We start from the raw sequence: 21,758 nt of genomic DNA, 5'->3' as shown, positions 1-21,758 counted from the left end.
CCACCACACATTTGGTGGTTAATAAATGGGAGGAACCATTCCAACAAGCAGGCCTTTGACAAAGGGTTGCCCTATCTCTTCACTCCAGTAGTTTTTCTGGAACATGACTTAGGTCTTCTCTCTCTCTCTTGCATTACTCTCAGTGCTCTGTATCAAATGCCTGGCACATGTTAATACCCAATAAAGTTTTCCTGAATGAATGAATAAATATACAGTTCATATTCACTTTGCTTTTAGCATCCCGATGAAAAAGATTTCAGTTATTAAAGCCCCAAAGGGCATAGTTAAAGATGAAAACCTCATTTGAGAAAATCAGTTGCTGAACAAAAACCATAACCCCAAAAGCACCTATTACTGTTCTGAGTTCTCTATTATTAATCTGAAAACTGGTGCCTGAAATAAATGGTCTTAAAATTAGTTTTAAGAACGCCTTTTAAGCCAGAGCTTATTCATGGAGGAAATTTTATTGTTCCCATGGATAGCATCTCATCCCCTTACTTTGTCCTCACACCCGTATCTTTCTTCGACCTCACATTTCATTTCCTAATAAATTCATACTTAAGTTATCTTTTGCTAAAGGCCCTTCTTTTTTTTTTTTTTACATTTTTTTTTTAAATTTTTATTTATTTATTTAATTTATGGCTGTGTTGGGCCTTCGTTTCTGTGCGAGGGCTCTCTCTAGTTGCGGCGAGCGGGGGCCACTCTTCATCGCGGTGCGCGGGCCTCTCACTATCGCGGCCTCTCTTGTTGCCGGAGCACAGGCTCCAGACGCGCGGGCTCAGCAATTGTGGCTCACGGGCCCAGTTGCTCCGCGGCATGTGGGATCCTCCCAGACCAGGGCTCGAACCCGTGTCCCCTGCATTGGCAGGCAGATTCTCAACCACTGCGCCACCAGGGAAGCCCCAAGGCCCTTCTTTATTACCTCTCTGCTTCCAGGTTACTCACACTAGACATTTAAAAATATTTCCCTGCAGTCTTGTAATAAGCAATTCTTACATTTATTCATATTTATTTATGTTTTAATTCTTGACGCTTTAATATTTTAAGTAGTTCAAAATAAAAAAATATCAACAATTTAAAGGCACCTAGATTATCTAAAGAGACATATTAGTAACAATATTCTGAAAGCTAAATTTATCAAACTCTATTCATTCACAAATGTTTTCAACCATATGAGCATAAGAAAACAATTATTTTCTTGGTCTCTCTTCAAATCCCTGCAAGGTAGCACAGATACTTCCCTAAAAGTCTGTTGAGTAATGGTTATCAGATTGTCCATCCTCATGGTTGTGAAGTTGAAAAGGAAATGGAAAAAATATCCTCACTGTGAGCCTGCTTCATCTCCTTGTACTGTATGTAGTTAGCCAATCTATAAAGATTACGGTGTGTCTCTTTACAGAGGTACCACACTAAATTCAGGTTCCCTCCCCCCACAGAAGCAGGGTTGGGAAGAGGCCAGTCCCTGCATCAGGACCCCCAAATCTGCAGGGAATGCTCAAAACCCTGGTCTATGAAACAATTCTTGGCCCTGCAGCCCTGTCTGCTCCCAACTGCCACTGACATGCAAATCCAAACAGGCCCTTTATCTCCCTTTCAAAAGTTTTCTTTTCATATTTTCTCTTAATCATGTAGAAATTGTCCTTTTCAGGAGTGTGAAAGTCACTGAAGAAATCACGAAAGTTGGCAATCACGTTGAGGCCAGTGCCTTCGTGTCCTGGCGTCTCACAAGCAAGGACAGTTTTACTAGTTAGAACTCTGCTGTGTCCTCCCAAAACCAAGCTAAACTGAAGCTAACGCTAAAAGCCTTCAATACTTTTTGAAAAATCCATCAAAGGTTTTGCTGAATGATATTTATAAGGGCCTTACTGTTCTCTTTCAAAAACTGAAATGCCCTTCTCTGACAGCTGAAAAAAATTGCTTGTGCTTTTCATCTTTCCCTCTCAGAGTGTAAACATTGTTTTGAGTGAAAGGAGCTGAAGGAGCGCTTACTTCCCCTTGAAATTTTATTTTTAAATAAGAGAGGGAGAAAATCCTTTTTCTGACTAATACTAATAATACAGGTCAAAGTGTCAGGCGATATACAATTAAATGGAAAACAAAAAAGGTTCCCCCTCTTTTTCCCACAGTACAATGGCACTGGAATATAAATTACCGATGAAGATGAAATAATACTTCAAAGCTTGTAGGGCAGGGCAGGGCAGTGTTTACAAAGTATTTTCTATGGCACGATAAGACACTGAAGATGACGGTAACCCATGGACTTGAGGGTGTTGCTGAATAGTCTAAAACTAGCATGAGGTAGGGTTTTAGGTCCCTATAGCCTGTGACCCCGTGATATGCTTTGTTTCGCAAGGGCAGCTGCAGTTATAAACAGATGTTTCAGCAATAAATAATTGGTATCATCTCGGAAAAGACCCATCTACCTGGGGAGAGGGCATAATACCAAAAACACTGCCCAGCTATTACAGCCGCATTAATCTCCCATCTCTCCAGGTTTCTTGGGGAGCATGCTGCAGGTGTTTTTTCTGAGAGAGAGCAGACAAACTCTCTCAAGTCAGCAAGCTTTGTGTGGAGTGTAAAGGAGGTTGGCCCCTGCCATAAATTTCTGTCTGTGGCCACACACCAAAGGAGAAAAGATTGGGGGGATGGGGACATAGGAGAGGGAGGAAACAGGGGAGGCCGTGGAGAACAGAAAGGAGAGCACAAAACACATTCGATTTTTCTTGATTAAGTTAAGCCTAAGAGAGGAACATTAGAAATGACCCTTAATTTTACTAACTCAGACGCTCAGCACAATTCTATGCTTAACTTTGCCCTGTTATTTGTGGAATTAACTTAAAGACAGTGTTTACACTCCAAGTGTAATGCTAAGTTTTAAAATGGAAGGGAAACTTTTTATGGGAAGGATTCATTTCAAGGTAAAAAAAAAATCACAGAAATTTAGATGTATAAAAAAAACGGTAAGAAGAGATAACTGAAAAGACAAACTCAGCAGCCTTTAACTATTTTTTATGTAAGAACAGAATCTCACAATTATATTATAACATGGTCGTCCAGCTTCAGTAAAGTGTAATATTGAAACCAGTGGATAACGGGACAAAAACAAATCATGGATCATGGAATTTCCTCGAGGTACTTTTGACAAGCTAAGATATTGAAAGTAGCCCGAGTTCACAGGGTGCTATACTTCTCCGTATTTACAAAACAGAGTGGTTTAGCAATTGTGCACTTGGGGTCTGACACAATGAGAAAGCATCCTGAGAGACTTCAGGAGGTGTGGTTGCTTAATTTATAGCTTGCTGGGTAAGCGAAAGAAAATGATGCTCAGAGTTCAAAAAGCTCCCAGGTTAAACACATTACGGGCTAAAGCAGCCTAATGGACTGATTCTTAGAGCTGCGCCTGAGTGATCTTGTGAGCGGGGCACAAACTTCTTAAATTCTCTATGCCTTTACTTCCCCCCAATTGTGACATCCGTGCAATATATAGAGGGAAAGTAGAAGGAATAATGAATGGACTCCTCAAATAGTCTAAACAACTATGAGCTGTTTGTCTCTCAATTCACATTAACCCCAAATGCAGTGAGACTTGGAAGTTTTTAAAACACCATTTTCAGTTTTTCAGCCAACGTCACCACCAGCTTTGAATACAGCGAGGGGGATCTGGTAAGTGTGCATGGAATAAAGGGAATAAAACCCTGGTTATAGTGATGTGCTGCATCTCAGTTTCTCAGTCTATGCTGGAAATTCAGAGGAACTTTCTAAGCCCCAAAGGTCAAAGCAGGAGTCACTCTCTCTGTGAAGCTATCCTGCTCTTACCTTCCGGGGAAGCCGTAGAAAGTTCTTATATGCCACCGGCCGAATCACACAGGGCTTTCCAAGCCCTTCTCCATGCACATTCCTGTTCAGGCTCTCTGCCTTTAATTTATAGCTTGCTGGGAAATCTAAAGAAAATGATGCTCAGAGTTCAAAGAGCTCCCAGGTTAAACACATTACGGGCTAAAGCAGCCTAATGGACTGATTCTTAGAGCTGCCCAATCAATCGCCCCCCTATTTTTTGCAACAGTCATTCTTAAACTCTAACATGCAACAGAATCATCTGAAGGGCTTGTCTAATGTTGACTGCTAGACCCTCACACCCAGAGTTTTTGATTTGATAAGACTAGTGCAGGGCCCAGGAATCTGACTCAGTTTCTGCGTGATGCTAGTGCTGTTGTTGGGAGGTCTAACTTTAAGCACCATTGCTTTAGAGCTGCACTATCCGATTAAACAGTAGCCCTAGCCACATGTGGCTATTTACATAGAAGTTCATTTTAAAAATTAAATAAAACTAAAAATTCAGTTCTTCAGTCATTCTAGCCACATTTCAGGTGCTCAAGAGCCACATGTGGCCAGGGGCTAAATGTATTGGGCAACAGAGATATAGAACATTTCCAACATTGCAGAAAGTTCTACTCTACAGCTTGCATTAGAGTAAACAAGTTTCAGGACTCCTACCTGTGCTCTCAAGTTCATTCCTTGAGGCTTCCAGAGGGAGAACTGGAGCAGGACGGATGAAGGGGCTAAGTCACAGCTCCACCACTCACTGGTCTGTTCCCCTAGGCAAGTTAATCTCCCTGCACCTTAATTTCCTCATCTGCAAAATGGGCTTGATAATGGTAATAATCGCTGGAGGGCTACCTTGAGAATTAAATGAGATGATGCATGTGTAAGCATTTTGTAAACCCTACAGTGATATACACACTACAGTTTTTGTTCCATTCCACTTCTCCACTAACAACAAGCACACTTATTTAAAACCCCTGGTTCACCACTGAATTCGTTCCAAGTATTCACTTTCCTTTGCCTACGGTCCTCAGTCCGCTTCACCTTGGGTGTTTGTTTTTTGGAGGGCTGGAAAGTTTTGTGGGGGGCAGTTACTGTTCCTCCAGTAACAGTAATGACTGGACAACAGTAATGACTGTTGGAGTCATTGTCTCCAACAATGCTGTTATGTGTACATAGATTAGGGGCTCTTCCCTGGATTTTTGTTTTAATAGGTAAAAACAATGTCTATATCTATACATTTATTTTGGGTTGACCCCAAAACACATTCCCATGTAAACCAATAAAATAAAATTTTGGGAATATTGTCATTGCTTGTAATGCCTGGTCTCCAGAGAAACGTCTATATTTTATGTGAGAAAAAAAATACAAGCTAATAGAGTCTCTTCTTTGATAATCATCTAAGAGAATGTAGGAAAAAAAAAAAACTATCAGAAAGGAAAATGGCACTCCTAGTAACATCCCCAGAACCTAAGCCTGAAATCTGAGCTCAAATCTGAGTTCATGTATTATTCTTGAGGCTCTCTCATATCTGGGGTAGAGGTACCCATTTGATTAGTTTCCAATAAGTGAGTTGAGGAATAAGCATGCCAATGACTTTGACATGATACTTCCTGAACAGTGTGAATCATGAGGAGATAAGGGAGTGAACAGGATTCCAGGCAGGGCTCAGGGAAGGGACATGCCAGACCTCAATAGCTTAGACAGCAAGTCACATGGATGAAATAATGGTGAATTTATTTTTTTTAACCTACCCAACCTTTAGAAAGTAGTATTTCAAAGTAAAAATGCTATGAGGCATGGCGGAATCAAAACTACTGCTTCTGGCCCACCAAGAATATGCAAATAGGGACTTCCCTGGCAGTCCAGTGGTTAAGACTTCGCCTTCCAATGCAGGGGGTGAGGATTCAATCCCTGGTTGGGGAGCTAAGATCGCACATGCCTCGCAGCCAAAAAACCAAAACATAAAAAGCAGAAGCAATATCGCAACAAATTCAACAAAGACTTAAAAATATATATATATATATATATTTTTAAGTCATGCAAATATTTCAGCATGACAGGTTCTCATTGGGCCCACTGACCACCCTTCTTCACTTGTACTTGATTTGCCTTTCCAACAGAAGGTCTTATGGGCAAGCAAACCCTCTTAAAAAGCTTCCCCCCCACACACATTAGTCAATCTGGCAGAGCCGACCATAAGGGTAGGGGCTGTTTTATGCTTCAAAGAAATTTAATCTATTAGACCACTTAGAGGCTAAATGCCTCACTTGGGGGTGTCAGAGGAACAGGTGGTGTGGCTCTTCCTACCAGTAACTGCTCCAACCCGGCGCCAATCACATCCTGCAGGTTTGTTTTGTCCTCTGGGCCCACAGCTTGTTTGTACTGCCACTTTTCAGGCACGAAGGGCCACTTCATTTCCTTTGCCTCCTGGATCAGGGTTCTTAATTCGCTGGGGAGTGAAGCTGAAAAGGTCAGAGTTCAGGTAAGGAAATTGCAGTCAAAGAAAAGGCTGTTGAGTTACCAATGTTATGATGAAGCACCTCAGTGGCAAAAAAATTTTTTTCCTACCTCTTGCTGGCTGGCCTAACCTGGTGGTTCTGACTCAAAGAATAATAGCAAAAAGCTATTTGTCAGGGGTGGCCCTGGTCTACCTTGCCCTACAGGTAAATTGGGGTAGTCAGGCATTAAAAAAGGTTTTAGCAGGAAGTAAAGCACTTCAGTGACTATCTCTGCATGAAGAATCAGAGAAAGGAACGAAGGAAATATTATTTTTCCTGTAAAATGAGAACGGGACTGAGATGGAATGGCATTTGGGGCTTGTGGCAGCTGGGTAATGCAGAGAATCAATCTGTACAACCTCTTTTTTCTCCTCTAAGACCTCACCTCACCTCAGACTTTCCCTGTGGACTACATTTGAATATAGACAATGAATGCAAAAAACCCGTATCAATTTATTATGAAATGGCCTTGTTTCACATTAGGAGATATAGTTAATCTCTTAATAGACATCAAACCTAGTTAATTATATAAGTCAACAATCTCCTATCCAAACTTGGGAAACCCGAAAAGCTCTGCAAACTAGAAGGTTTTTTTTTAAGTTTGGCACCCGAACCAGACTTGAATTGACTAGAGGCTATTTATAATCTTGTTACGGTGAGATTAGTCAACATTTTGTTCTGAAAATTTTAATGTTTGACTGTATATGCTGCCCCAGCTTCTACTGGAGTGTTAGTATAACAGACGGTATATACACCATACTTCCCTTTCTAATATTTGAAAAAATTCTGAATTCCGCAGCACATGTGATCCCCCAGGGCTGTGAATAAGGTATCACGGACTTGTGATATATGACTGCCAGCTATAAATCTCCAGGTGCTTGTCTTGCAGACATCTCAGACTCAACATATCTAAAACTGAACTCATCACCTTTTTTCTAAATATTGTATTTCCCTCTCTGTTTTCTATTTTGATGAATGCTACTACCATTCACTGAGTCACCCAAGTCTGAAACCCAGAAGTCGGTCTAGACTTTTTGTTCTCTCTTCCTCCTTGAACCTAATTGGTTATCAAATTCTGTGGATATTAAAATCGATTTCTTCCTTTTAATTATCAGTAATTCTTGCCTGAATCATTGTTTTCTATCTCCCCCCATCCATTTCATCTTCCACACTGCTGATTCCCATTTGCTAAAAACAAGATGGACCAGGCCATTGCTCTGCACAAAATTCTTCAATGCTTTTGCACATCCTGTCCTCACTGTTTGCATTGCCTTCCCTCAATTGCCTCATGACCAAGCTCAGGCCCACTGACTTCATTCAGCATTCAATGCAAACACTGCCACTTCTCATCAGCCCTGCCATGATCTCCCAGTGGAACTGAGATGTCCCTCATGAGTGCTCCCAAACCCACAGGTGCATGCTCCTTTCAGCATTCACCCCACTGCTCTCTAGCCACATCTATCCTTTCATTGAACTGTGGACTGTCAGCTCCCTGAAAACTGGCATCACATCTTATCACTTTTGTAAATCACACCATGATGGTTACAAGAAAGATTAGTCTCATGTTTACATGAGACATGCTAAATAAGACAAAAGAGATATGACAAAGAGAGTGGAAAAAAAAAGAAGAGAAGGAAGAAAAGCTAACTCTGCCTTGGTTCATGATGTCTTTTTGAGTCCTTGCCACCAGCTGGGCAAATGTAAGGAAGTCTCCTGAGGGGAAGGACTGCTTGGCATTGAGGGGATAATGCATGGGTTATGTCAATGAATGATCGATCTGGACTGACTACTAAGGATAACTTACAAGTATCACACTGAAACCACTGTCCCCCCACCCCCTGCCCCATTCAGTAACCCAGAACTACTGAGCAGCCTCTGTGCAATGGCACTCCCCCAGTGAAAGCAAAACCACGAGGCTGGAAACCTATGTGGTCACAATCTCCTCTTACCACCACTGACATAATTTTAATCTCTGAAAATGTTTCCAATATACATATAGAGAACATTTCTTAAATGATATTTCTAAGTAGTCATGAATGGGATGACTATTCAGTTCTGTTTGCTTAGGACAGTCCTATGTAATCATAGTGTACTTATTAATAGTGCTTTTTCACTCTCAAAAGTACTTCAATTCTGATAAATTATTTGGATACTCTGTCCATGGGTGTCAAGCTCAGGAGTCAAAGGATTAGTTAAATGACAACAGAAATGTGATTTCGGGATTCACAGAATTTCACTATATTTTGGCAATGAATAGCTTTAAATATTTTCAAAATTTCTTCATGATGATCTATTTGTTACAAATCCTTTTTTCCTCCTCATACCACCCTTTCCGTACAGATCGTGCCAGAACATGGATAGTCCACTGGGAAATACTGAAATAAAAGATGCCTCTGAAGTCTGTTTTAAAAATATATCTCTTTTTGGATTTCAGTTCCTTCTCTACCTCAGGGGGTTAGAGTTGCTAGGACTAGTCACCCATGCTGACTATGACAATTTCTGAAGAAAAAGGATGGGGTTGAGAGGAAGAGGGAAAAGAATAAAACCCATAGTGTTCGTGTTCGAGTCCACCGGCTGGCCCTGTCACCTTAAGTGACCCTGTACTAATGCCTTTCTCTGGGAGCACATGCGGGTGATGACATCAGTGGCGGTGGCAGCCCGAGCCGTGAGCTAGAGCTGCTCAGAAACCACCTGCCGAGGGACAGGCTCCGTGTCCAGACTGTATCCAACCGCACTGATGGCGCTCGGGTGGACCACGCAACGCGCAGTGGCGATGGGCGAATGCTGAGCTTGTCAACGGCTCAGCACAGGGTCCCTCCCGCACTGGTGTACTGGATTCAGCCGACCCCAGCAGTCAGCCCCCGACAGAGCAGTAGCCTCCTCTGCCTCTCTGATCACTTACTTCCCCAAGCAGCTTACCTGAAGGGCCATGGCTAACTGAGTGATTTTGCAGTCGTGATTTGCCTTATCTGGAACTAAACTGATTATTTCTCCTATTCTGTGGCACTTGGGAAGAAAAAGAAAATGAAAATCCTTCCCGATTGGGGGCTCAGCATCTTCACTAAGGAGAACACAAAGCTTAAAGGAATTTGGGCTGAAGAGACAAAGGACATGATGTAGTAAAAGGAGAAGAGAAAAACTTCAGGAGAAATAACAGAACACAACACACTGCCCCTGGGGAGAACTAGGACCAGCACTGGAGCAAGCAAAGTTAGACACTGATGTATCTGGCTAGTAAAGAAAGAACACATTAAGGCTGTGAAACAACTGGACACAGGGCATGTTATCTTGAAAAGAGCATGGCTGACAGGTTACAAAAAATTAGACTTCTAAAGGCACCTAAAAGTTCTCTTATAAAAATACATGTGCCTATACACAAGAATGTGGGAAAAAGACTCCCCTAGAACCTTTTCCCATTATATAATCAACAACAAAAGAGATGGGGAGTGTGCATTTTATATGGGGATCTTATTTCTGTAAGGAATAGCAAATGACTAAAAATACAAAGAAAAATATTAAAAGCACATAAAAGGGACACACTGACAGAAGTGAAGGGAAATTTATCTGAATGCTAAAAAGAAATCTAAGAAGGCTGCCTCTTCAAAACTGGCTAAAGAAGAACTGCTTTAACTTTCTAGACTTTGTGACTGAAACTTCCCAAACAATGACTCATCTAAAACTATGAATGGCACAAACTATGAATGAGCAAAAAAGCCAAATTCTTAAACCCTGATAATGATGCAATAAGTATTTATCAGTATGAGTGGATTTATTTTACAAATGGCATGTAAATACAAGATGAGAAAATGGTACTGATGATCAAAAAAGAGAGATGGGACTGATGAGATGACATATTTGTGGAAACTGTAGAAGTCTATGGAAACTGATGAGGCACAAAAGCCTAGTTTGAAAAAAAAGTATGTGCCACCATTCAGAAGTTGCTTCAATTTTTTAATAATTGAAATTTACGTGCACCAGCCCACTTGGACCCTTTGTTCTTCTTGAACTAAACTGTTTCTTGTGGCCTCATGTTTACTGAAGCTTAAAATTAGAACTGACAGCAATTCACTGCAACAAAGTGGGCTTCCTCCCCTGCCCATCCAGCCACAGCCCATGTCCCATTCATGCCCTAGAAATCCACTCATCTCTCTGTGGTCATCTGCCAAGAGAAGAAAAATAGGGCAGAGATGAGAATGTGTTGTTCAGACAGGGGAAAGGAGAGCAAACCTGCTGCTCCCCACTCCCCCCGGCACCTCCCATCAGGACCTCACCTCTGCACCGCTGGTCCTCCCTCTTGTCCTCCTCTAACACATCTGACACCTCCAACAAGAGCTGGTCCAGCACTTGCTTGCACTCTTGCAGTAGCACAGCTACAGCTTTTTGATTATTCATGATGATTACCCTCCCTCGATGATGAGTCGAGTGTCCCTGGGTCTACGGTGATCAATTACCTAGGAGAAGACATCGATTCTCAATAAAAGAGCCCCTTCAAGCCTGAGGTACCTGGTGAACAAAAGAGGGGGAAAGATGATTAACTGAAGCATCATCAATTATCTGTAAGACTCAAGCAGGGAGGGATAATAGAGCAAACACATGAAAATACATGACAGCCCCTGAGGACTTTCTTAGGGGAGTGTGTGAAATTACTGCAGGGCCTGGTCTAGATGGGCAGCACCTCGAAGTCATCAGAGAGCAGAAGGGAAAGGGTCCTGGTGCAGACCTGGTTGCCCACAGTGAAGTCAGTGGAATCACATGGAGCCAAATGAAATGAATATACCCTATGATTCATGTATCTTCTGAATACCTCATACCAGTGCCTCTGGATCCCAGTGGCACCACACTTTCTGCCTCTCTGGAAGTCTGCAGGAAGCATCTGGCTAACAGTTCTAATATTCAGACACAAGCACATGGTAATATGAAGTTTACCACTCTCATAACCCACTGCTGGTTTCCACTGTGCAGTATTCTTTATGGTATTTAGCATCATATAATTTGGACCAAAATAGGCAATGACAGATGCCAAACTTAAAGCTCTTCACTGCCAGGCACATTGCCAAATAAAATAAAAAAATGTAATCCCAGAAAACCCAATTTCCTAGATCTATCATATGGATAGATCTACTTATATCCCATTTAACACATATACAGCTGAGAGACTTCTTATATAAATATGAGTATACTGTAATGAGCTACTGCAGTCAAAGTAATTTCAGGAACAAAATAACCCACTGGCTGTACAAAAATGCCTGACAAATACTGAAAAGTCTCTTGATTAACAAATCTTTTTTTTAATTGAAGTATAGTTGATTTACAATGTTGTGTTAGTTTCTGGTGTACAGCAAAGTGATTCAATTTCATATATATATATATATATATATATACATATACATACATACACACACACACATATATATATATATATGTTCTTGTTCAGATTCTTTTCCTTTATAGGTTATTACAATATATTGGGTATAGTTCCCTGTGCTATACAGTAGGTCCTTGTTGTTTATCTATTTTCTACATAGTAGTTTAACAAATCATTTTGCTTGTTTTCCTTTTATTAAAGAATGTACATTGTAAACAAAACAAAGGAAGTTATTCTCTTTCTGAATTTGCCAGAATAGACAGTGGAGCTGCTGTCTGGTTGCGACACTCTTGTACGGCATGTAGAATCTTGTTACCAAAGCAAGAGACTCTGAAAGGGAAGCAAGTACAACAGATATATGAATGATCTACTCCCTCTGTTATCTAGCGGATCCATGCAACACAATATTTTACTGTTTTAGTAATCATTAAAAATATTAAACCAGTGAATTATTGTGTTGGTGTTGGGGAAAATGTGCTCTGCTACACAACGGCCTCACTTTAAGAAACTGGTTTTGAATTTGAAATAGCAAGAAAGCATTTTTCTATCTTTTTTCTATTCTATGACTTAACAGGAACAGAAAATGAAGGATGAGCTGTGAAATCTAAACTCTGTAATTTTCATTCTAACCTGAATTTTATCCTCGCTATGCTTTAGGTTTTCATTCACACACACACACACACACACACACACACAGATAAAAGTGCCAAAGCAAAGTTTTAGGATGCAACAGACTTGTTTCATGAAGACAATCATGTATTCGTTGATGAAGAACACAAGCAGAGTTTTCATACAACAGTCTTGTTACTTGAAAGAGCATTCACATAAGTGAAGTCATGAAATTAGTTACTGGAAGCATTTAAACATAAATATAAATTTAATCTCTTTTTTGTTTAAGATATTTCATAGAGTATCCCTGCATGGATTGGGTTGTTGGACTAAATGGTTTTCAGTGTCCCTTTTAGCTCAAGTGTTTATGTCAATGTTTTGTGGTACAAGCTGACCATTAGCTTGCCTTTCTATGAAAAGAACTAAACAGTAAGGGCTGGTCAGAGAGTTAATCAGTAGACTAGAGTGAGCAAGAGGCCATGTAGCAATGATGGCCTGTTCCCACCATTCCCTGAAAAAGGGAGATGGTGGCTATAATGGAAGGTTAGTATGGAAATTGAGAAATGCAGTTGGTGGATGAGAAAGTTAAGAACAAACTTTGCTTGGAATGAGTTACGGGTGAGTAGGACTCTCACTTTTCTTCGAGTCCTAAATTAAATCAAGAAGGGAGTTCACTTTCCCAGGATCCTTTTTTTAGGACTTCATATAGAAAGAGAGGTATAAAAAGAAAATATAAAGAGCTCATGCACAAAGAAATAAAACTGCACTATAATATAATTTTAATAGCATATCACCCCTTTGTCTAAAGGCTTATAGTAATGTTTTATTAGTGCTGTATCATCCTCTTAGGGTAGACAGTAGTCTTCCATTATAAATTTTAACTGCTTTGTTTCTGTTAATATTTTAAGCAGAGAGAGTATGTAGTAAAGAAAAGAAGACCTAGAAATAGGAAAACTAATATACATAATAGTGCTCAACGACTAATTCCACTTCATTCTCTACTATTAACTATTTGTGAGACCTCTGAGTTTCACTTTTGAGATTCACTTTTCTCATCTATATTTTGAGGGGATTGGTTGGGAACAATTGTTAAAATGTTTCCAGGTCTTAAATTACATGCTCAGCAGCAGTTTAGATAGACCAGGTTGTCTATCTAAAGAACAGACAGACTAAAGAATATCTGATATTTATTTACTAAAAAATTCCTGGCTCTTTTCAGAACCCTTAAGTATAATATTTTTATGTATACTTTTCTCTGTGGGCTAGAAGTATGGGCTTGAATCTTAGACGCTGATTACTAAATATTCTTCTTTGCTTTTGTTTCCTCACTTGAAACCCTAATTCCTGATGCACAGGATCATAAATCTCTTCCTTTTGTCTAAGTGCTGTGAAAGAGAGATAAGATACATGGTTTTGTGAGGGCAAACAACAGGACTTGACCTAAGCATTTGGGTAAAGATAGGGCAGGTCAAGGGGGGCTTCTCTGAGGATGGAAGAGGGTGACTGCAGGGAGATCAGTTAGGTACTTATTGCAATAATCCAGGTGAGAGATACAAGGACTTTGGACCAGAGTGATGATATCAGAGATATAGAAAATTGGACAGATTTGAGAACTGTTTAGGGAGTATATGCACTATTGGCGTTGGATGGCTACGAACAGTCTTAAGGATGAGTCCCAAATTTCTGCCTCACCATAGCTCAAAACTGAATAGATGATGTTAGCGTACTTTGAGACAGGGAACATAGACGAGAAAAGACATAAATACATCTTCTATTTCTAGCAATAAAGACAGTAAGGAAGCTAAATCATACTGTTCAACATAAGCAATCAAATTTTAACCAAGAAAGCATGTCTAAAAAGGAAGAAGAGATTCCCAAGATAATGAATGTTTATTACTTGTGACTTCCCAAACTATACCAAAGATACTCTTTATACTTTTTGTAAGTTATAGCATTTCCCCCTTTCCCTGTAGAATTCAGGAGAGACAATAGGAAGAAAATATTGTAACATGAGAAACACTATGGAATCCAACCATCTGTCTAGACTTGTATGGTTCATTGTTAGGCATAACAGAGGCTGGAGCCCAGGAAATTTTCCTTCAGGCAACAGTCCTGCTGAAAATTTTGGTCAGCTTCATTTATAAAAGAACCATTTTCAATTTTAACACATATTGATTTTTGCCCCCCTGGACTGTGATGCTCTGTGAGCTATACATTATTTCTAAATTGGAAAATGAATGTTTCCCAATATTTTTTATTATCTATGAATTATTTTTTCTATTTTAACGTCCCCCATATATTTTTTCTTTAAAAATCAAATAGAAAGAGACCAGAAAAAGCAATCAAACATGCAAACAGATAACTCTAGAATAAGTTAGAATCATACACTCTAAGGCACACATGCACACACATAGCCAAATGGTTATGTGTTCATACACTCTGTGTTTGATTTTGGCATATGAATACTTTAGTTCTATTAATGACTAAGAATTTAGCTGAATAGCTGATTTATAGAATAATTGGCAAGTCAGCCATCATTAGAAAGAAGCATGTCAGTGGATTATTCAAAGCCCCATTTCTTTTGGCATTTGTGTTTAAGTTTTTTTCACTGGACAATCAGTATACTTATTAGGGGGTAAATTAGGGAAAATAAAAGAACTCCAAAGGTATTCCATGGTCTACTGGCTGCCACCTTTGTAATAAATGACCAGCCAACTAGTGAGAATCCTTAGGCTTGAAGATGTGGGGAAGCATAAAGAGGTAAAAGAGATGACTCCTACTGTCAAGAAGTTTACAACGTAATTAGAGGAATAAGACATAAATATATAAAAAATGAACTATTCAAAGCATATCACACACGACTGTATTCTAAATGCTCAATTTAAATTATCTTTGTTGGAATTTAATTAATGGTTGGTTAAATTTATAAGCAAGTTTACAGAGCTCATTTAATTCATATGCACATGAATAATTATACTAAAAATACTTTTTCATCTACATTCAAAATTATGTACCACATTGTTTTTAGGAGAAAATATATTCTGGTCCCCAACATAGAACAACAAGAATAAGTTTCTCTAATCAGGCCCCAGCAATGACAATCCAGCCTTTCCCACCATTTCACCCTCTTCTGAGCAACACCACACATCAACTCTGACCATATTACCTCTTGCACTGATTGGTGGTCGAAATGGGTAAATAAAAGGAGAAAAAGAAATCTGGTTGGAGAGTAATACAACTGTGCAGCTTGGTTAGATACGTTTGGGTGACAGCCATTTGTTAGCATTTTAGAACTGCATGAAAAGGGAGAAGGAGAAGGCAACTTCTAAGCCACCAAAAACCTAAAGGGTAGACTTCTCTTTCTAGCAGTATGGAAGACTGTATGCTCTGACCAACATTCCTGCTGAAAACAACTAAAAATGCTGGAAAAGCGTGTTAAAGTCTCTAAAATATATCAATGAAATGGCAAAGAAGGAAGGACTATTCAGAAGACAAAAATCAAGTAAAAGCTGGAACCCAGAAAGTTAACACAGAGGCTAGCGTTTGCCTTGAGTGTATTTACCAAACACTGTGAGTTGAAACTGGTTTTCACTATTTTGGAACATGCGAGGATAGGAAATAAAACCAAAGGCTTACCCAGGAGGGAAGTAAAAGAGGAGACTCCCCCCTGCATAAAACTGAGATCCTAAAAGGTTGCACTTTTAGTGTAGGGGTGAGCTAAAAATATATTCTCATCTTCTTCCCCTACCTGCCAGGAAAATTTTCTGTGGCAAAACATGCTGCTTCAAGGAGGAGAACAAAAATTTTTCCCTTGCAAATTTGAAGCCACAGGTCTGCAAAACCTCTGTCTGATAATTGGTATTACTTTTTTAATAGATTTTATTTGCTTATTTATTTATTTATGGCTGCGTTGGGTGTTCGTTGCTGCATGTGAACTTTCTCTAGTTGCAGCAAGTGGGGGCTGCTCTTTGTTGTGGTGCATGGGCTTCTTATTGTGGTGGCTTCTCTTGCTGTGGAGCACGGGCTCTAGGCGCGTGGGCTTCAGTAGTTGTTGTGGCTCGTGGGCTCTAGAGTACAGGCTCAGTAGTTGTGGTGCATGGGCTTAGTTGCTCTGCAGCATGTGGGATCTTCCTGGACCAGGAATTGAACCCGTGTCCCCTGCATTGGCAGCCAGATTCTTAACCACTGCGCCACCAGGGAAGCCCCATCTAGCTGATAATTATTTTTAAATAAACTATTTACAAATGAGCCCAGGTTGGTGGTTTTCTCAGGCAACTGGTGGAATGAAACATTATCTTCTCTAAAGGAATCTGATTTCAATCCAAGTTTCAAAGACTGTCACCTATAAAATACCAAGAAATATGAGCTCCTGGTCAAAGCTCACAAAATGCGTAAGATAAAAAGAAACAATGAATGAAAGCAGAAACAACAGATAGTAAAATTAGACCTACAAAAGCCTATAGGTAATGGAATTATCAGATATATACTACAAAATGTTTAAAGAACTGGAAGAGTAATGTTGAGTGTATGAGTAAAGAGCAAGAAACTATAAAAAGGTACAAGCATATTGAAAAAGAATCAAATACAATTTCAAGAAACAAAAAACATAATAAAAATTTTAAATTCAGTGCATTGGATATATTTGATAAAATATTAGCTCTGGCTAAAGACAGAATTTTTGAACTGAAAAATACATCAGAACACATCACCTAGAATGCAACAGAAAAAGACAAAGGTATGGAAAATACAAGAGAGATTAAGAAACACAGAGGACTGATGGAAAACCTCTAACATATATTCAGAGTCCTAGATGGAAAGAAGCTGAGGAAGCAGAAGAAATTTGGAGAGATAATGACTAACAACTTTTAGACCAGGAGAAAGACAGTAATCAAAATTCCCATAATACTCAAGCAGGATAAATTAATAAAAATTCATACCTAGAAATATCACAGTAAAACTAGGTACCACAAAAGACATACAGAAGATCTTTAAAATGGCCAGAGAGAAAAGACAGATTACCTTCAAAGAAATAACAATGAATTTATAGATAGCTACCTAAAAGCAAGAGTGGAAACTAGAAGACAGTGAAAAGATAGCTTTAATATGCTAGGAGGGGAAACCATGCAAAATAAAAATATTTAAAAATAAACATCAACAGTTCCAAACATACCTCTGTAGTATGTACTTTAGATAAAAGGAAAGTGGTCACAGATAAAAGGCCTGAGATTCAGGGAGAAGTAATAATCATAAAAGTGGTAAGTTACTGGCTAAGTATAAACAAACATTGATTGTATAACGCTACAAAAACAATGTCTGTCTTGTGGGTGAAAAAAATAGAACAATACACATACAAACACCAACAGCATATATGTCAGGAGGAAAGTGATTGACATTAAAGCTTTCTGAGATCCTTGAGTTGGTCAGGAGGAGTGGAGACATTAACTTTAGACTATGATAAAATGTCTAAGATAATCCATAAAAAATTAAAATAAAACATTAACTTTGAAACTAATAAAAGGAAAAAAAATGAAAAAAAAAACAATCTAAAAGAAAGCAAGAAAAAAAGAAAATCAAGAAATATACTTCTAAATGACTCACAGGTCAAAGGAGTCACTATTATGGAAATTAGAAAATATTATAATGGAATGATAAATACTACATATTGAAATGGAATTCAGTCAAAGTGGAACATAAACATATCAATGCTTCCAATAAATATACATGAATTAAATACTACAGTAAAATGATAATGATAGACTAGATTAAAAAATAGCTACATGGATTTAGGTAAGCATAAGAATATGGAAATGTTAAAAGTAGTAAGATGAAAAAAGATATAGAAAAATACTAACTAAAGGAAAGCTGATGTAGCTATATTAATATCAGATAAAACAGACTTTAAGGCAAAAAGCATTAGTACCGATAAAAAGGTCACTTCACAGTGATACATAGTTCAGCTTACCAGAAAGGTATAGCAATTCTAATCTTGCATATATCTAGTAGCATAATTTCAATATATACGAAACAAAAATTGAACGAATCATACAGAAAAATATGCAACTTAATAATAATAGTGGGAAAATTTAACACACCTCTCTTAGAAACTAACATATTAAGCAGATGAAAGTCAGAAATGATATAACTGATTCGACCAACAGAATTAACAAACAGAACTAATAGATATTTATGAAACAGCATACTCAACAGTAGCAGAATACACATTATTTTGAAGCATACCTGGAACATTTACAAGAATTTAACACCTGCTGTGCCATAAAAGAAATCTCAATAAATTTCAAAGGATTAATATCAAACAGATGACATGAACTAAATGACAAAAGAGAGGAGGGCCCTGAACCAAGATGGCAGAGTAGAAGGACGTGCTCTGGCTCCCTCTTGTGAGAACACCAGAATCACAACTAACTGCTGGACAATCATCAACAGGAAGACACTGGAACTCACCAAAAAAGATACCCCACATCCAAAGACAAAGGAGAAGCCACAATGAGATGGTAGGAGGGGCACAATCACAGTAAAATCCAATCCCATAACTGCTGGGTGGGTGACTCACAGACTGGAGAACACTTATACCACAGAAGTCCACCCACTGGAGTGAAGGTTCTGAGCCCCACGTCAGGCTTCCCAACCTGGGGGTCTGGCAACGGGAGGAGGAATTCCTAGAGAATCAGACTTTGAAGGCTAGTGGGATTTGACTGCAGGACTTCGACAGGACTGGGGGAAACAGAGACTCCATTCTTGGAGGGCACACACAAAATAGTGTGCACATCGGGACCCAGGGGAAGGAGCAGTGACCCCCGGGGAGACTGAACCAGACCTACCTGCTAGTGTTGGAGGGTCTCCTGCAGAGGCGGGCGGTGGCTGTGGCTCACCATGGGGACAAGGACACTGGCAGCAGAAGTTCTGGGAAATACTCCTTGGCGTGAGCCCTCCCGGAGTCTGCCATTAGCCCCACCAAAGAGCCCAGGTAGGCTCCAGTGTTGGGTTGCCTCAGGCCAACCAACCAACAGGGAGGGAACCCACATCCACCCATCAGCAGTCAAGCAGATTGAAGTTTTACTGAGCTCTGCCCACCAGAGCAACAGTCAGCTCTACCCACCAACAGTCCCTCCCATCAGGAAACTTGCACAAGCCTCTTAGATAGCCTCATCCACCAGAGGGCAGAGAGCAGAAGCAAGAAGAGCTACAATCCTGCAGCCTGTGGAACAAAAACCACATTCACAGAAAGACAGACAAGATGAAAAGGCAGAGGGCTATGTACCAGATGAAGGAACAAGATAAAACCCCAGAAAAACAACTAAATGAAGTGGAGACAGGCAACCTTCCAGAAAAAGAATTCAGAAAAATGATAGCGAAGATGATCCAGGACCTCGGAAAAAGAATGGAGGCAAAGATCGAGAAGATGCAAGAAATGTTTAACAAAGACCTAGAAGAATTAAAGAAAAAACAAACAGAGATGCACAATACAGTAACTAAAATGAAAAATACACTAGAAGGAATCAATAGCAGAATAACTGAGGCAGAAGAATGGATAAGTGACCTGGAAGACAGAATGGTGGAATTCACTGCTGAGGAACAGAATAAAGAAAAAAGAATGAAAAGAAATGAAGACAGCCTAAGAGACCTCTGGGACAACATTAAATGCAACAACATTCACATTACAGGGGTCCCAGAAGAAGAGAGGGAGAAAGGACCTGAGAAAATATTTGAAGAGATTATAGTCGAAAACTTCCCTAACATGGGAAAGGAAATAGCCACCCAAGTCCAGGAAGCAAAGCGAGTCCCATACAGGATAAACCCAAGGAGAAACACGCCGAGACACATAGTAATCAAATTGGCAAAAATTAAAGACAAAGAAAAATTATTGAAAGCAGCAAGGGAAAAACGACAAATAATATACAAGGGAACTCCCATAAGGTTAACAGCTGATTTCTCAGCAGAAACTCTGCAAGCCAGAAGGGAGTGGCATGATATACTTAAAGTGATGAAAGGGAAGAACCTACAACCAAGATTACTCTACCCGGCAAGGATCTCATTCAGATTCGATGGAGAAATCAAAAGCTTTACAGAGAAGCAAAAGCTAAGAGAATTCAGCATCACCAAACCAGCTCTACAACAAATGCTAAAGGAACTTCTCTAAGTGGGAAACACTGAGAAGAAAAGGTCCTACAAAAACAAACCCAAAACAATTAAGATAAAGGTCACAGGAACATACATATCGATAATTACCTTACACATGAATGGATTAAATGCTCCAACCAAAAGACACAGGCTTGCTGAATGGATACAAAAACAAGACCCATATATATATGCTGTCTACAAGAGACCCGTTTCAGACCTAGGGACACATACAGACTGAAAGTGAGGGGATGGAAAAAGATATTCCATGCAAATGGAAATCAAAAGAAAGCTGGAGTAGCAATACTCATATCAGGAAAAAAGGACTTCAAAATAAAGAATGTTACAAGAGACAAGGAAGGACACTACATAATGATCAGGGGATCAATCCAAGAAGAAGATATAGCAATTATAAATATATATGCACCCAACATAGGAGCAACTCAATACATAAGGCAACTACTAACAGCTCTAATACAGGAAATCGACAGTAACACAATAATAGTGGGGGACTTTAACACCTCACTTACGCCAATGCACAGATCATCCAAACAGAAAATTAATAAGGAAACACAAGCTTTAATTGACACAATAGACCAGATAGATTGAACTGAAATTTATAGGACATTCCATCCAAAAACAGCAGATTACACTTTCTTCTCAAGTGCGCACGGAACATTCTCCAGGATAGATCACATCTTGGGTCACAAATCAAGCCTCAGTAAATTTAAGAAAATTGAAACCATATCAAGCATCTTTTCTGACCACAACGCTATGAGATTAGAAATGAATTACAGGGAAAAAAACGTAAAAAACACAAACAGATGGAGGCTAAACAATACGTTACTAAATAACCAAGAGATCACTGAAGAAATCAAAGAGGAAATCAAAAAATACCTAGAGACAAATGACAATGAAAACAAGATGATCCAAAACCTATGGATGCAGCAAAAGCAGTTCTAAGAGGAAAGTTTATAGCTATACAAGCCTACCTCAAGAAACAAGAAAATTCTCAAATAAACAATCTAACATTACACCTAAAGGAACTAGAGAAAGAAGAACAAACAAAACCCAAAGTTAGCAGGAGGAAAGAAATCATAAAGATCAGAGCGGAAATAAATGAAATAGAAACAAAGAAAACAGTAGCAAAGATCAATAAAAGTAAAAGCTGGTTCTTTGAGAAGAGAAACAAAATTGATAAACCATTAGCCAGACTCATCAAGAAGAAGAGGGAGAGGACTCAAATCAATAAAATTAGAAATGAAAAAGGAGCAGTTACAACAGACACTGCAAAAATTCAAAGCATCCTAAGAGACTACTACAAG

General features: G+C 39.3%; 1 protein-coding gene across 10 annotated transcripts in view; it reads right to left on the bottom strand.

Moving 5' to 3' along the window:
* ALPK1 (alpha kinase 1) overlaps positions 1–21,758 on the bottom strand; it is a 121,048-nt gene that overhangs the window by 49,597 nt on the left and 49,693 nt on the right. For 8 of the 10 annotated variants that reach the window (XR_011073949.1, XR_011073947.1, XR_011073948.1 and 5 more), the window contains 2 exons: positions 10,595–10,774; positions 6,133–6,287 (listed from right to left, as the gene is read on the bottom strand). Coding sequence is in view for 5 of the 10 variants with exons in the window: in XM_068543319.1 (XP_068399420.1) it covers positions 6,133–6,287; positions 10,595–10,715 (276 nt within the window). In the remaining 5 variants the exon portion in view is untranslated. Of the gene's footprint in view, positions 1–6,132; positions 6,288–10,594; positions 10,827–21,758 lie in introns of all 10 variants that reach the window. The other 2 variants (XM_068543318.1, XM_068543320.1) reach the window with 1 other exon arrangement.

Source organism: Eschrichtius robustus, chromosome 4 (genome assembly GCF_028021215.1).
Source record: "Eschrichtius robustus isolate mEscRob2 chromosome 4, mEscRob2.pri, whole genome shotgun sequence".
Taxonomy (NCBI): Eukaryota; Metazoa; Chordata; class Mammalia; order Artiodactyla; family Eschrichtiidae; genus Eschrichtius; species Eschrichtius robustus.
The sequence above is the reverse complement of the archived record's forward strand: the minus strand, read 5'-3'. Positions and strand labels throughout refer to the sequence as shown.